Below are 14,104 nucleotides of genomic sequence, written 5' to 3' on the forward strand. Positions count from 1 at the left end.
TTGGGGTGCAGTGGGGTGAGGCACAGGGGTGAAATCAGCCTTCCCCTGTCTGGGCCCCTCCGGTTCGAGTGGTCACTGAGGCTGGAGGTACAGTATGGCCATTGCCAGGCTCTGAGGTGCACAGCCCCAGGCGGGGCCCTCCTGCCCTTGTCTGCATCGTGCGAGCTTGGTTTAGGAGAGAATCACTTAGGGGGAGAGTCGGCAGGACTGCCAGCAAGTGTCCATGTTTATTTCCTCTGTGTCTGTCATCTGACTGGCCTGTAGTGAGAACAGGGTTGCCCACAGATGGCCATGGGTCCCCTGCCTGCCTCTGTGCACCTCGGCGTGTCCATAGTATCTCTGAGCCGGGTCTTGGGTGGGCTGCCCCCTCTGGGCCCACTGACTTCACCCCGCCCTGTGTGGCAGACCTGACCCGCCTGATCCACATCCTGGACACGGAGCACCCATGGGACGTGCACTCCATCCACTCTGAGCACCGGGAGGCTATCACCTGCCTGGAGTGGGACCAGTCAGGTGAGGAGACCCCGGCCGCCAGCATCACCGGTCCCCAGGGCCCTGCACTCAGCGGCCCACTAGGGAGGCTGTGACGCCGTGACACCACCTTTCCCCCGCAGGCTCCCGGCTCCTGTCAGCAGACGCCGATGGGCAGATCAAGTGCTGGAGCATGGCCGACCACCTGGCCAACAGCTGGGAGAGCCCAGTGGGCAGCCTGGTGGAGGGGGACCCCATCGTGGCCCTGTCCTGGCTGCACAACGGAGTTAAACTGGCGTTGCACGTGGAGAAGGTGTGTGGCTACCCGAGGCTGTTGGCCCCCAGCACCAACCCCTGAGCGGAGTCCCCCAGCACTTCCAAGCAGATTGCCTCCCCTGGCACCCCCTGAACAGAGGCCCTCCCCTGGGCTCACCCCAGCTGTCGGGGCCTGGTGGCCGCTGCTCTGAGTTGCCCAAGTAACTGACTTTGGCCCACCCTGTGATCGCACAGGGGACGTTGTGGGCTTTCTCCCCGACTGCCTCACGTTGGAGGGTGGGAGCCACCCCGACGCCAAGCCCCGCGAGTCCCTGTCCAGCACGATGGGGGCTTGGTAGCACGTTGGCCGAACTGGCATCAGTGTCACCGACAAGCCCAAGGGAACTGTGCACGTCACTCCTGAGTCTGCTCCCCTGGCGAAAGCGTTCGCCTCAGCTGTGGGAGGCCCGCTGCCCGGCCGCAGCAAGCCTGTCTCTCTGCCTCTCGACCTGGGTGGCAGCCCGCTGGTCACTGAGCCCTATGGGCCTGTGTCCACTCAGCCTGGACGGGGAGACGGAGAGTCTGCGAGGCTGGCCCTGCAGGCTGGGTGGGTCCGGGGGGTGGTACTCTATAGCTGGGTGTAGCCATTGGGAGGTGTCTCACCCTCAGCACCCCACCCCCACCCCCCACAGTCGGGCGCCTCCAGCTTTGGCGAGAAGTTCTCCCGGGTCAAGTTCTCGCCATCTCTCACCCTGTTCGGCGGCAAGCCCATGGAGGGCTGGATCGCAGTGACGGTCAGCGGCCTGGTCACAGTGTCCCTGCTGAAGCCCAGTGGGCAGGTGCTGACCTCTACCGAGAGCCTGTGCCGGCTCCGTGGCCGTGTGGCGCTGGCTGACATCGCCTTCACGGGCGGCGGCAACATTGTGGTGGCCACGGCGGATGGCAGCAGCGCGTCGCCTGTGCAGTTCTACAAGGTGTGCGTGAGCGTGGTCAGCGAGAAGTGCCGCATCGACACTGAGATCCTGCCCTCCCTCTTCATGCGCTGCACCACCGACCCCAACCGCAGGGGCCGCTGCCCCGCCATCACCCACCTCAACTTCCTGGCCCGAGACATGTCCGAGCAGGTGAGCACCACGCGGGGCTGTGGGTGCGTGTGCATGCGTGTGTCCGTCCCACAGACCCAGGAGTGTGTGACTCCTGGCCCCGGCGTGTATGCTTCTTGGTTGAGGGTGGGCGTGAGAACGCCTGCATGCTAACGCTTTGGGAGCAGTTGTGCCCCTCCGCCCCCCAAATATAAGTCAGGAGGCCCCTGGGAAGACGGATCTTGAGACTACACCCCATCTTTGAGTCTGTTCTGACTCAGAGCGACCCCTCACAGGACATAGCAGAACTGCCCCTGAGGGCTCCCGGGACCCGGAGCTCGGTAAGGGAGCAGAGGCCTCCTCTCCCTCCACGGGTGGCCTGTAGGCTTGAAGTGCCAGCCTCGGGTTAGCAGCCAGCACCTAGCCCACGGCGCCTCCAGGGCTCCCGGACCGGGTCTCGGAGCTAGAACTAAAGGACCCTTGGAGGCTCCGGGAAGAAGAGTCTCCCACACACAGATCACAAGGCCTGGGGACCTGGGGTCACCTTCCCCTGACCCTTCACGGCACCAGCCTCTGGCTTTCTCCCATGTCTGAATGTGCAGGCCCCCCCGCCCCTCCGGTTGAATGGGGCCGAATTGGCCGATGACACATCCTTTCAGTGGGGGCCGGGTCAGGCTGGGTGTTGGCAGGGCAGGAGGGTGCCCCCCACCCTCCCAGCCTTTGCCCCTAGTGCTCCCAGGCCTGGGACTGTGATGACACTAGATGCTGGCTGGTCCTGCCTGCCCCCTCCCCTCCTCTCCCCTCCCTTCCCATTAGGACAGTGTTCAGGGTGGCCCAGTTGGCCAAGGTCCCCTGGGTTAGTCAGTGACTGCAGATTGACCACTGCCGACAGCACTCCGGCCTGTTTGAGGACACGGCTGAGCTGCAGCCTGGATGGGCTCCCAGCACACCCTTTACGCCGCCCTGTGGACCCTCACATCCTCCCCACCCCTCCAGGTGCTGCTGTGTGCGTCCAGCCAGACGCACAGCCTGGTGGAGTGCTGGTCGCTGAGGAAAGAGGGCCTCCCGGTTAACAACATCTTCCAGCAGATCTCGCCAGTCGGTGAGCCTGCCCTTCCCCCACCCCTCTGACGGAACCCTCTGGAAACTTTGGTCCAGTAGGGCACAGATCCAGGGAACATCAACACTTGCCCAGGGCACCACCTGCTCTTGTCCTCTGGCCCCCCATCACCCTGCTCCTGGCCCCACCACCCACCCGCTCCTACTCCAGGGGTCTCAGCACCCTGCCCAGCACGGCCTGCCCCCGACCCTAGGCCGCGCTCTGCCAGAGAAAAACCTGTGGTTTTCCCTGCCCCTGAGGTGTAGGGTGGGACGACTCATCAGGGCCTCTGGTTGGTCAGGGGTGCTCCCTGAGAGGACATGTCTGGCCCTGGCTGGTTGGAGGCCATGAGGTGATGGTGGGCCTGTCATCCCTGTCTGGCTCCCCTGGTGTCCTCAGCACCTTTAGGTATTGCCCCATGGGTAGCCCTGCCTCCCCCGTCGTTCCCATCGGAACCGGGTGCCCTGGGCCTGGCTGGCCTTCCTGCACTGAGCTGGTATTAGCCCCCTGTCCTGTCCCTGGTCGCTCCCCCGACACTGGGCCGGACCCAAGTTCCGACTTGTCCTTACACGCTGACCCTGTTCCAGTTGGTGACAAGCAGCCCATGATCCTCAAGTGGCGGATCCTGTCGGCCACCAATGACCTGGACCGAGTGTCTGCCGTGGCGCTGCCCAAACTGCCCATCTCGCTCACCAACACCGACCTCAAGGTGGCCAGCGACACCCAGTTCTACCCTGGCCTGGGTACGCCAGGCTGGAGAAGGGGCAGCGATGGGGCAGGGCTGGCAGAGGTGTGCCCTGTGCGTGGGGTGCGGCCACCTCCTGGGGTCCTTAGCAGTCAGCATCCTGGACCCTTGAGAACCGAACCGGCAGGGCCCTGGGTCTCTGCAGGATCCGTGCTCCTGTGGGGAGCTCCCTCCCCTCTCCCCTGACCTTGGGGCTCTGCTACTGGAAGGGAGGGGAGAGCAGCCAGACACTGAGTGGTGGGCGCTGGGTGGCTTGGAGGGGACCCCTACTGCTGGCAGACGCTCCACAGCCCCACAGGCACCCCGCAGTCCAGAGCGGGCGGCTGGTCAGGTTCTAGACCCTCACGGTCCCGCACTCGCCCCCAGGGCTGGCCCTGGCCTTCCACGACGGCAGCGTCCACATCGTGCACCGCCTGTCCCTGCAGACCATGGCGGTCCTCTACAGCTCCGCAGCTCCGCGCTCCAGCGACGAGCCCGCTGTCAAGCGGCCGCGCGCCACGGGCCCCGCCGTCCACTTCAAGGCCATGCAGCTGTCCTGGACCTCGCTGGCCCTCGTGGGCATCGACAACCACGGGAAGGTCTGCCCTGCCCAGCCCTGCCCTCTGGGGTCTCATTCCTCTGAGCCTCCGTTTCCTCATCTGAAAAGCTGGCTAGTGTGACTGCCGGTGCATGTGTGGAGGTGGCCTTCCCAGTTCCCCAAGCCCCTCACATGCATAGCAGGGGTCCCCACCAGAAGCACACCTGTGCTGGCTGCACACGGCCACTCGTTCCCTGGGCACTTCTACGAGGGCCTTACCATGGTCGGTGGTGGGCGCACCTTGCGTCAGGCTTATTGCTGGTGGGTTCACCCTTGGGAGCGGACTCTCTAGCCTAGGACCCTGAGACACCCGCTCCCCGTGCTTCACCCCCTACGTGGCCTGAGGCAAGGCTCTGTCTGCCCCCATGCCGGTTCACTGGGTGGGCATCTCATGTTCCCCTGTGCACCCCCCCTCCAGCTGAACATGCTGCGAATCTCGCCGTCCATGGGCCACCCTCTGGAGGTGCCCCTGGCCCTTCAGCACCTTCTCTTCCTGCTCGAGTACTGCATGGTCACCGGCTACGACTGGTGGGACATCCTGCTGCACGTGCAGCCAGCCATGGTGCAGAGCCTGGTCGAGAGGCTGCACGAGGAGTACACACGCCAGAGCGCCGCGCTGCAGCAGGTGCCGCCCCTTTGACAGCGCAGTCCTTGCGCCTGCGCCTGCACCTTCCCTCCTCTGCCCCGCCACACCCCACCCTGCCGCCCTGCAGGCTCCAGGGCCCTATCCCGAAGCCCCACCCCCAGCCCTCCCTTGCCCTGTTGCCCCACCCACTGCCCCCCTCCAGGCCTGTGGCCTTATCCCAGCCTTTGCTGCAGTCCCGCTGTCCCCAGGTGCTCCCCGCTGAGTCGGCTTCTGTCCGCAGGTCCTGTCCACACGTATCCTGGCCATGAAGGCGTCGCTGTGCAAGCTCTCGCCCTGCACGGTGCCGCGCGTTTGCGACTACCACGCCAAGCTCTTCCTCATCGCCATCAGCTCCACGCTCAGGTCGCTGCTTCGCCCCCACTGCCTCAACACGCCCGACAAGAGCCCCGGCGACCGGCTGACCGAGGTCTGCTCCAAGATCGCCGATGTCGGTGGGCGCCGCCCTCCCTCCGCCCCTCCCTGCCTACGCGTGTGTGAACATGCATGTTTGTGCCCGCACGTGAGACTTGTGCAAGTGCACACATGCATGAGGCACGTGTGCTGCTGTCTGTAGATGTGCAAGGGACCCTTGTACACGGGTACCTACGCGTGCACGTTCTTATGTTCACATGAGATGCTTGTGTTTGTACCTGTGTGAGTCTGCTTGTGTTTGGGTCAGGTGAGTGTGTCCGTTCCTGTGCGTGCACGTGGGATGCTTGTGCATGTGAGGTGTGTGTGTACACTGAGTGCCCCTCTCCCCCAGACATTGACAAGGTGATGATCAATCTCAAGACTGAAGAGTTCGTCCTGGACATGAGCACGCTCCAGGCGCTGCAGCAGCTCCTGCAGTGGGTGGGTGACTTCGTCCTCTACCTGCTGGCCAGCCTGCCCAACCAGGTGCGTGCCCCCCGCCCGGCTCTGTGTCCTCGCGGCTGCAGGCGGAGTCGTGCTGACTCATTCCGAGCCCATCGGGCAGGTGGATCTGCCCTGTTGAGTTGGGAGACTGACTGTTCATGGGAGTCTCCCACAGAGCTGCTGGTGGTTTCAAACTGTGGACCTTTTGGGTCGCAGCCCAACCTGTAACCATTAGTGACTGCTTATTCAGCTGTAATTCCTCGCTGTCTGAGCGAGTTTGCCCCAACGTGTCCTTCTTGGGCAGGGCACCCTGGGTACTGGGGGTGTGGGGCAGCATCTCAGGCCCTCCACCTGCCCCATGCCAGTAGCTCCCTCTTGAGTTGTGACTACCACAAATTTCCCCAGATGGGGGTGGGGGGCAGGGGAGGGCTACAGGCTCAGTCATCCCCAGGTGAGCACCCTAGGGATCCCACTGACACTCCAGAGACTGCATCCCACAGTGACCCCTCTTGGAGACCTGGGACGCTGCCCACCTGCAGAAATGACTGTGTGTGTGTATGTTTGTGTACCTGCACCTTGCAGGGATCCCCACTGCGGCCTGGCCACAGCTTCCTGCGGGACGGCACCTCGCTGGGCATCCTGCGTGAGCTCATGGTCGTCATCCGCATCTGGGGCCTATTGAAGCCCAGCTGTCTGCCTGTGTACACGGCCACCTCCGACACGCAGGACAGCATGTCCCTGCTCTTCCGGCTGCTCACCAAGCTCTGGATCTGCTGTAAGACGCCCCACCGCCCCACCAAAACACTAGTCCTGTTGGCACCCCTTGTCAGAACATAAGCCCTCTCTGGTCAGACCAGCTCTGTTTAAGGCCTGCTGTGTCCACTTGGGTCCAGCAAATAATGGGGCTGGAGGCGGGCAGGGGGCACCTGTGTGCTTCACTCCTGCCGTGACCATGCCCTGGCGTCCTGCTGTCGCCGGGGGTGACTGAGTGAATCGTAAATGAATGAGTGAGTCCCTGTTTGCAAATGAGGTGACTGGGACCAGAAGGGGGAACTTGTCAAAGGCACTTGGCAGAGGCAGGACTGGACCCTGCCCCCGCAGGTCGTGACGAGGGCCCCACAAGTGAGCCGGACGAGGCGCTGGTGGATGAGTGCTGCCTGCTGCCCAGCCAGCTGCTCATCCCCAGTCTGGACTGGCTGCCGGTCAGTGATGGGCTCGTCAGCCGCCTGCAGCCCAAGCAGCCCCTGCGACTGCACTTCGGCCGAGCGCCCATGCTGCCAGGCAGTGCTGCCGCCTCTCAGCTTGACGGACTGGCCAGGTGGGTGCCACTCACGAGGTTCATCAGCCCTGGCCCACTGCCCCTCTCACCCTGGGGTGGGCTCTTCCTTCAGAAGGCTGTTCTAGGAAGAGCCGTTGGCTCTTTAGTGAGGCCTGGTCCCTGTGTTGGTGGGTGGAGTGGCCCCTGCACAGGGTTCTTGGAACACAAGACCTGGAAGGGCTGTCATGGACAGACGTCCTGCCCAGGCCTGGCGCACGGTGGGTGGCCTCCCTCACACTCTCTTCTCTGTCCACCCAGAGCACCAGGCCAGCCCAAGATCGACCACCTCCGTCGGCTGCACCTGGGAGCCTACCCCACAGAGGAGTGCAAGACCTGCACTAGGTAGGTGAGCCCTGCCCGCCTGCATGTCCCCGTCCCCAGGGGTCACAACGCCGGCACGAGGCAGGGCCGTATCTGCATTCAGGAGACAGTGTACAGGGTAAAGGGGTGGCCACGGGCGGTGCAGGGAACAGGCAGCCCTTGGGAGCAAGGGGAGTGCAGAGCCCAGACCCAAGGGACATTGGGTCTCCCAGCGGGCTGCCCATGTTGCCCGTGGCCTGCACAGGTGTGGCTGCGTGACCATGCTCAAGTCACCCAACAAGACGACGGCGGTGAGGCAGTGGGAGCAGCGCTGGATCAAGAACTGCCTGTGTGGGGGGCTGTGGAGGCGCCTGCGGCTCGGCTACCCCTGAGGGGCCACCCTGCAAGCAACCCTCGCCAGCAGCCCTGGCTCCACGCTGCAGCCCCGTGTACTGGCTCTATAAACCGAGCCCGTGCCACCGCCACCACCCTTGGTGCTACCGCTACTCGCCCTGGCACCACCTCCTGCCAGAGGAAAAGAGCTGGCCTTGCAGATGGCTGCCTGGTACCTCAGACCTCGGACTTAGAAGTGAGGATGTACGGGCGCCTGGTGGACGCCCAGTGGGGAGGACCCCCGTTTTCTCCACAGCGCTTAATCTGAGGACACCTGATCCAAGTGATGACCAATCTTGACCTGGGCTGGACAGAGATTGCCCTAGACTACCTGGGAACCCAGACCTTCAGCTCAGGGTTCTTGTCTTAAAGGGTCTGACGGCAGTGGCTGAGACCCCACCTGCCTGTCCTGGTGGTGCTGGAGCACCCCGCTGGGTGGCTGTTCTGAAACTTGGCAGCTTGGCTGGGACATACAGCCTAATAAACCCTGCCCAGTGTCCTTGCCGCCAGTGCCCATATGGTCTCTGCACCTGCTTGTCCACTCTTGCTGTCTGTCTGGGTGGACACCTACTGTGTGTTAGGCAGGCCTGCTACGGTGGGGCGGGGCGGGGCGGAGCAGGGCGGTGGGGGCTCTGACGTCTGGGCAAGTCTCAGCTTCTCTGCCACCACACACCCTCCCTCCCCCCCCCCTTCCTGGCAGCTCAGCCCCCTTCACAGTGGTCAGACTTCAGCACCAACGTGCCCTCCGACCGATTAAAGCCGCTGGGCCCTCCAGGTGATGGGGCATAAAGGCCTGGCAGGCCCAGCACCCGGCCTGCTGCGTGGTAATCGGTTCTCATTCCCCCTGTGGAAGAGACCACAGGAGGATGTGCAGGCCGGTCCATGCTGCTGAGTGCTGGGCACCTGTCCCCATGCCACCGGGCAGCGGGAGTTCAGGGGGCCTGGGGCCTCACTTCTCAGACCTGTCTTTTCTTAAACAAATGGCCGGGGGCCCTCCCCGTGGGCCAGGCTTCTTGCCTGGTGGCTCGTCAGCGTGGGCCTGTGTCCAGTGGGAGGAAGCGCAAGGCCCTGCCCAGAGGTTAAACTGAGGTGCCCCCCCCCCCCTGTTTCATTTGAACCTGGGAGCACCGAGCATGGCATGCTCTGGCCATGAGTTCTGAACACAGGAGTGACCTTGAGCCTCAGTTTACCTTTCCGGGAAATGGGCTAAGAGCAGCCCTAGGGTCTCTGTGCACCAGTGTCTCAGCCCAGAGCAGGATTTCACACACAGTAGGCCGACCAGAGGAAGAACTGGACACGACCTAGAGGGACAGTGGTGGGGCATCCCTCCAGTACCCTGGGCCTCCAGGGAAGATTAAGTCCGGCTCCCACACCTGCAAAGGGCGCTCAGTAAGGGCTGACCAGATGCGGGCGGAAGGGCTTTATTGCGGGGTGGGGGGTGCGGGCCTCAGGCGGCCTCGGCCAGGACACCGTCGATCCAGGCTGCGTAGCTGGCCAGGCGCGTGTAGATGCCGGGCTTCTTGCGGTTGCCGCAGACGCGCGAGCCTGATGTCACCACGCCCTCGGCCACACGCCCGCACACCAGCGGACCCCCGGAGTCGCCCTGCGAGGGGTCGGGCTGTGAGTGGGGGCGCCACGCCTGCCCCACCCCAGCCCCTCGCGAAATGCCCAACCCCTCGCTGCTCCAGACCCTCCCCAGGTCCCCCAGCGGGCCTCCCTGCAAGTAGGCTCTCTCAGGCCCGCCCCTTTCGGGAAGGTCCCCGCCCACTAAGACGAGGCTTTCCTTTAGGCTCCGCCCCGCTCTGAAAGTTCCTGGCTCACCAAGGCAGGCCCCACCCTCATCTGGGTCCCGCCCCCTTAATTGTTAAGTCCGCCTCTCTTCGGCCTCTTCCTTCGCTAACCCCTACTTCGGTCTCTGTCCCGGGTCCGCCCCAGCCCGGACCCCTTCTCCTTAGACCCTGCCCAGCACTGCCCTCCTTTCCGCTCAGACCCCGCCTCTTTCTGAGCCCCACCCTTCCAGTTCTCCCGCCTCCAATAGGCTACGCCATCGGCTAGGCCCGCCCCTTTTAATCCCTCCTTTATGCCCCGCCCCTCCACGCGCCCCGCCCTCCGTGTCCCAGCCCCGAGTACCGCGCAGCTGTCCTTGCGGTTGCTCTCGGCGCACATCATGCGCTCGGTGATGGCGCCGTCGTGGTGGGTGCGCAGGTTGCAGGTGGAGCGGGCGAGCACGGGCAAGAGCACGTGCTGCAGGAGGTCCGGCCGGCGGCCCGAATGGCTGACCACGCCCCAGCCGGCCACGTCGCAGAGCGTGCCGGGCGCCACGTCGCGGTCCTCGCGCTGCCAGGCCAGGGTCTGCACGTTGGGGCCCAGCGTGGCCTTCTCAGTCAGCTGCGGGGTGCACAGGGCAGAGTCAGGGCAGGAAGCGAGTGGTGGGGTGGGGTGCAGCAGGAGAGACTGCAGTTAGACTCTGGGTGGGACCGGAAGGGGCGGCCACAGGTGGACGTGGGCCCTGGCACAGCAGAAGGGCCTGCAGCTAGAGGCTCGGTGGGACTGAGTGGGGCAGGGAAGGGGTCAGCTTTCTGGCAACGGGGCAGGCACAGGTGAACGTAGGTTTCTAGGCACAGTAGGAGAGACTGCGGCTAGACTAGGTCGGACACGAAGGGGGAGGCACAGGTGGACGTGGGTCCGGGCGCAGCAGGACGGACTGCGGCTAGACTCTGCTGACCTGCAGCAGGAGGAGGTCGTGGTCGATGGTGTCGGGCCGGCTGTCCGGGTGGGGCACCGCGCGGCGCACGTCATACAGGCGCTTGGAGGGCTCAGGCAGTGACAGAGAGTGTGCGCCCAGGAGCACCTGCACCTTCCCGCCTTCTCTGCGAGCAGACAGGACCCAGGGTCTGACTACAGCCCCCTCCCCACCCAGCGCCGCCCCCACCCCGCCCAGCCCCGGCCCCCGGCACTCACGCATCCTCTAGACAGTGCGCGGCGCTCAGCACCCACTGCTCGGACACCAGGAAGCCGCCACACAGGTGCCTGCCATTCACCTGCACCGACGCCATGTAGGGCCGCGCGTGGGACGCGGCCTCGCGGCCCCCCAGGATCCGGCCCCGGGGCTGTGCATCTGCGGGTGGGCACAGGGGGCGAGGGCAGAGCACAGGACCTGGGTTCAGCCCTCAGACACCCCCAAACCTCAGGCCGCCCCACCGTTAGGGTCTTCCTGCCCAGGTTAAAAGCCCAGATTCCCGGGCCCCAGGGCAAGGCGGCAAGGATAGGGCGTGATGGGTGCTGGGCAGGCGCCAGCCTTGCGTCCCCCTCAGTGCTCAAGGGAAGCCCCAGAGAAGAGACCGGTCGCAGTCCTGCCCCTGCCCGCCGAGTTATGCCCGGGCCCTCCATTTTTACCCCTCTGGTTTCAGATTCTTGACTCCCAGACAGGAGGCGGGAGACTCAGGATGGCTGGGGCTTCTGGTTAGAAATTCTGAGTCATGGTCGGGGGTGGGGGGTGGTGGCTAAGGGTTGGGTTGCTATCCAAAAGGTTCCCTGTTCGAATCCCACCCGAGGGCTCATAAAGAGATCAGACCCCAAACCAAACGCTGCCGTCTGTTAATGCTGACTCACAGCATAGGGCAGGGTAGAGCCGTCCCTGTGGGTTTCGGAGGCTACCACTCTTTACCGGAGCAGACAGACGACATCATCATTCTCTAGCGGAGCTGCTGCTGGCTTTGAACTGCTAACCTTGTGGTTGGCAGCCCAGTGCATAACCACCGGGCCACCAGCGCTCCTCACACCCAAAAGCCCATGTGGACAAGTAACCCTGCTGTGAGCAGAGTGGAGACCGGATGCGGGGTGCTTAGAGTCTGTGTCGAGAACACCTTGAGGCTGAGAGCCTCTGAGGAGCGCGGAAGACACTGTCCACTCGCTCCCGTCCAAAAGGCCGCGCATGGGCCGTTCTCGTTCTACTCTGTCCCTCGGGGCCTGGACGTCAGGTGCCTTTGAACCTGTGGTGTTGACGAGGAATACCAACAGCACCACGGACGGCCAACAGAACAAAGGAATCTGTCTTGGGAGAGGGGTGGCTGGAAGTCTCGCGTGCTTTGGGCGTGTTTTCAGGAGAGACCAAGTCAAGTCCGACCCAGAGTGACCCGACAAGACAGGCTAGAAGGGCGCCCTGGGCTTCTGAGACGGCCTCGTCTTTCTCCCGCTGGTAACGTGGAGGGGCAGCGTAGGGGGGGAAGGCCCTCCACAGCTGGGACTGACAGTCACTGTGGCTGCAGCCGTGGGCTCAAATATATGAAGGACTGTGAGCATGGTGCAGGACCAGGTAGGGCTTCATGCTGGTGTCCAGGGGGCAACTGTGGGTCGGAGCTGACGTGAGGGCACCCAGCAACAACATGCACTCTGCCCCCACTCCCCCTCCTGCACCCCTGGTGGAACTAGAGGCGGCCCTGTTTCACTGACCCTCCCAAGCCTGGGGCCCATCCCACCAGACCCAGGCCCACTCACCACACCCTGAGGCTCCCAGGAGGACCAGGGCCACCAGCCACACTGAGACGCCCACCATGCTGCTGCTGTGACCACGGCACTGGCCAGGCAGGGCCCGGGGGAGCTTTTATGAGGGTGAAGGGGGCGGGTGGCTCCCTCAGGCCACATCTGCTGGTGGGCAGCGGTCCAGCTGGGGGGAGGGGAACTGGCCTCGTCCCTCTCCAGCCAGAGGGGGCGTGAGGGTTACCTCCTTCCAGACTTGGCACAAGAGCAGCCAGGGGTCTCAGCCCCTCTGCCAGGCTGTCCCTGAGAGAGGACAGCTCCTCAGGATGGGCAGGGGCAGAGGGGAGGACTGAGTCCCCCACCCCATCTCCTCAGCCGACCCCTGAGTGTCCTTGCAGCCCAAGGTTTCGTAACAACAGTTGGAAACCACAGCTTGTAAACAACCCACTTCCTCATCTTCTGCCTTCTCTTCCTCCTCCAACTTGGAGAGGAGGTGGGGTGGGGGTGGGGGAAGGTCCCCTGACACCCCCTGTCCCTGCAGCCTCTGAGGCCCGATGCACCCACAAGGAAGGGGACGTCGGACGGTAGCCCGTGGGGGCAGCTGCCTGCCAGTGACAGAAAAAGCAGGCTCAACGGGGTGGAGCCTCCAAGGGGGATTTAAGTGCAAAGCTTAGGGCATCCGCCCTGACATAGCAGGACCCTCGGTGGTGCTGGGTGGTGCTGGGGGTGAGGGCTGGCTGCTAACCACAGGCTGGCAGGCAGTTCAAACTCTCCAGCTGCTCCTCGGGAGAAAGATGGGCTGTCTCAGGAACCCAGTGGGAATAGACTCAGGCAGTGGGTTTAGACTCTCTTTTAAGCCTTTAGGTGTGGCTCCATCCAGGAGCCTGAACAATGTCAAAACCATGCCTCTGGCTTCTCCTTCCCCCCTCCATGGCTTCTCTCCTCACCAGGTTTCCCTCTTGTCACAGCAGAGGCCTCAGACTCTCCCACGAGGCTCAGCAGGGCCCCACCCCAGCACCCCTAAACTGAAGCCTGATTCCCCATCAATCTAGCTAGTGTCTCAGGGCTGTCTCTGATCGGCTGAGCCTGGATCACAAGCCTCCTCCAAAAACAATCACTGCGGGCTGGAGATGGCATGTTCCGATTGGCTGAGCCTGGATCACGTGACCTCTGTAGGTAGCGATGGAGGGTCCAGCTCCCTTGAGCCCGCAGCGTGGAGGTGCTGGACTAGAAGCGGGTGGGTGTCAAGCGTGTCCATGTGGGAGCCAATCAAAATCCCTCTGCCGTCGAGGCGACTCCTGCTCGGAGGGACCTGAGAGCAGAGCCAGCCGTCGGGCTTAGAGCCGCGGAGCCTTCGCGGGAGCGGACCGCCTCGTTGCTCTTTCCCGGCACATCCGGCGGTTTGAACGATGACCTGCGGTTAGCAGCCCAGTGTTGATCCCACAGGGTCACCAGGGAGCAGCCACGTGACCCCACCCCCATCTCTCTGCCTCCTGGGCTATGTCACACAGAGAAGAGTAGAAGACAATTCACACACGTGACGGGTTCAGTCCCCGGTGCTTCCTTATTAAAAGCAGAGACGCCGAGCAAACGCCGGTGGCTGTGCAGTCGAGCCGCGGGGCGGGAAGCCCGGTCAAGGGTGCAGCAGGGTCTGGGGATGTGGCGCAGAAGGCAGGCTCGGACGCTAACCGTGGCCTCCCCGACACCGGGCTGCTAAACGCAGTCTCTGGACAGTGGCTTGTCCCGCTGAGCTGCACTTGGGTGGGCAAAGCACAGAGGGCACCCAGCCTGGCGGCAGTCCAGGGGGAGAGGCTTCCGGCCGGGAAGGAGAGGGCGGTGGCCATGCTGAGTTCGTGGGAGGACGTGCTCGCTGCTCTGCGTGTTTGGGTCATTTTGCCTCCGGTC

General features: G+C 64.0%; 2 protein-coding genes across 5 annotated transcripts in view; one reads left to right on the forward strand and one right to left on the reverse strand.

The window, feature by feature from the left end:
- Positions 1-8,224, forward strand: part of MED16 (mediator complex subunit 16) — a 9,754-nt gene extending 1,530 nt beyond the window's left edge. For 3 of the 4 annotated variants that reach the window (XM_045300114.1, XM_045300113.1, XM_030888335.2), the window contains 13 exons: positions 406-513; positions 615-784; positions 1,419-1,850; positions 2,805-2,910; positions 3,495-3,650; positions 4,019-4,230; positions 4,648-4,854; positions 5,096-5,306; positions 5,618-5,751; positions 6,292-6,484; positions 6,811-7,027; positions 7,286-7,369; positions 7,593-8,224. In XM_045300114.1, coding sequence (XP_045156049.1) covers positions 406-513; positions 615-784; positions 1,419-1,850; positions 2,805-2,910; positions 3,495-3,650; positions 4,019-4,230; positions 4,648-4,854; positions 5,096-5,306; positions 5,618-5,751; positions 6,292-6,484; positions 6,811-7,027; positions 7,286-7,369; positions 7,593-7,719 — 2,357 coding nt within the window. In that variant the 3' untranslated portion in view covers positions 7,720-8,224. The remainder of the gene's footprint in view (positions 1-405; positions 514-614; positions 785-1,418; positions 1,851-2,804; positions 2,911-3,494; positions 3,651-4,018; positions 4,231-4,647; positions 4,855-5,095; positions 5,307-5,617; positions 5,752-6,291; positions 6,485-6,810; positions 7,028-7,285; positions 7,370-7,592) is intronic. The other variant, XM_045300112.1, reaches the window with a different exon arrangement.
- A 901-nt stretch (positions 8,225-9,125) lies between these two features.
- CFD (complement factor D) lies at positions 9,126-12,518 on the reverse strand. The gene is made up of 5 exons (XM_004716971.2): positions 12,218-12,518; positions 10,682-10,838; positions 10,446-10,590; positions 9,851-10,108; positions 9,126-9,323 (listed from the first exon to the last, which is right to left on the reverse strand). The coding sequence occupies exons 1-5, from the start codon at positions 12,273-12,275 to the stop codon at positions 9,168-9,170; spliced, it is 774 nt and encodes a 257-aa protein (XP_004717028.1). The 5' UTR covers positions 12,276-12,518; the 3' UTR covers positions 9,126-9,167.
- Between the last annotated feature and the right edge of the window lie 1,586 nt (positions 12,519-14,104).

Source organism: Echinops telfairi, unplaced genomic scaffold (assembly GCF_000313985.2).
Source record: "Echinops telfairi isolate 266 unplaced genomic scaffold, ASM31398v2 ScPeMD7_7459;HRSCAF=8497, whole genome shotgun sequence".
NCBI classification, from domain to species: Eukaryota; Metazoa; Chordata; class Mammalia; order Afrosoricida; family Tenrecidae; genus Echinops; species Echinops telfairi.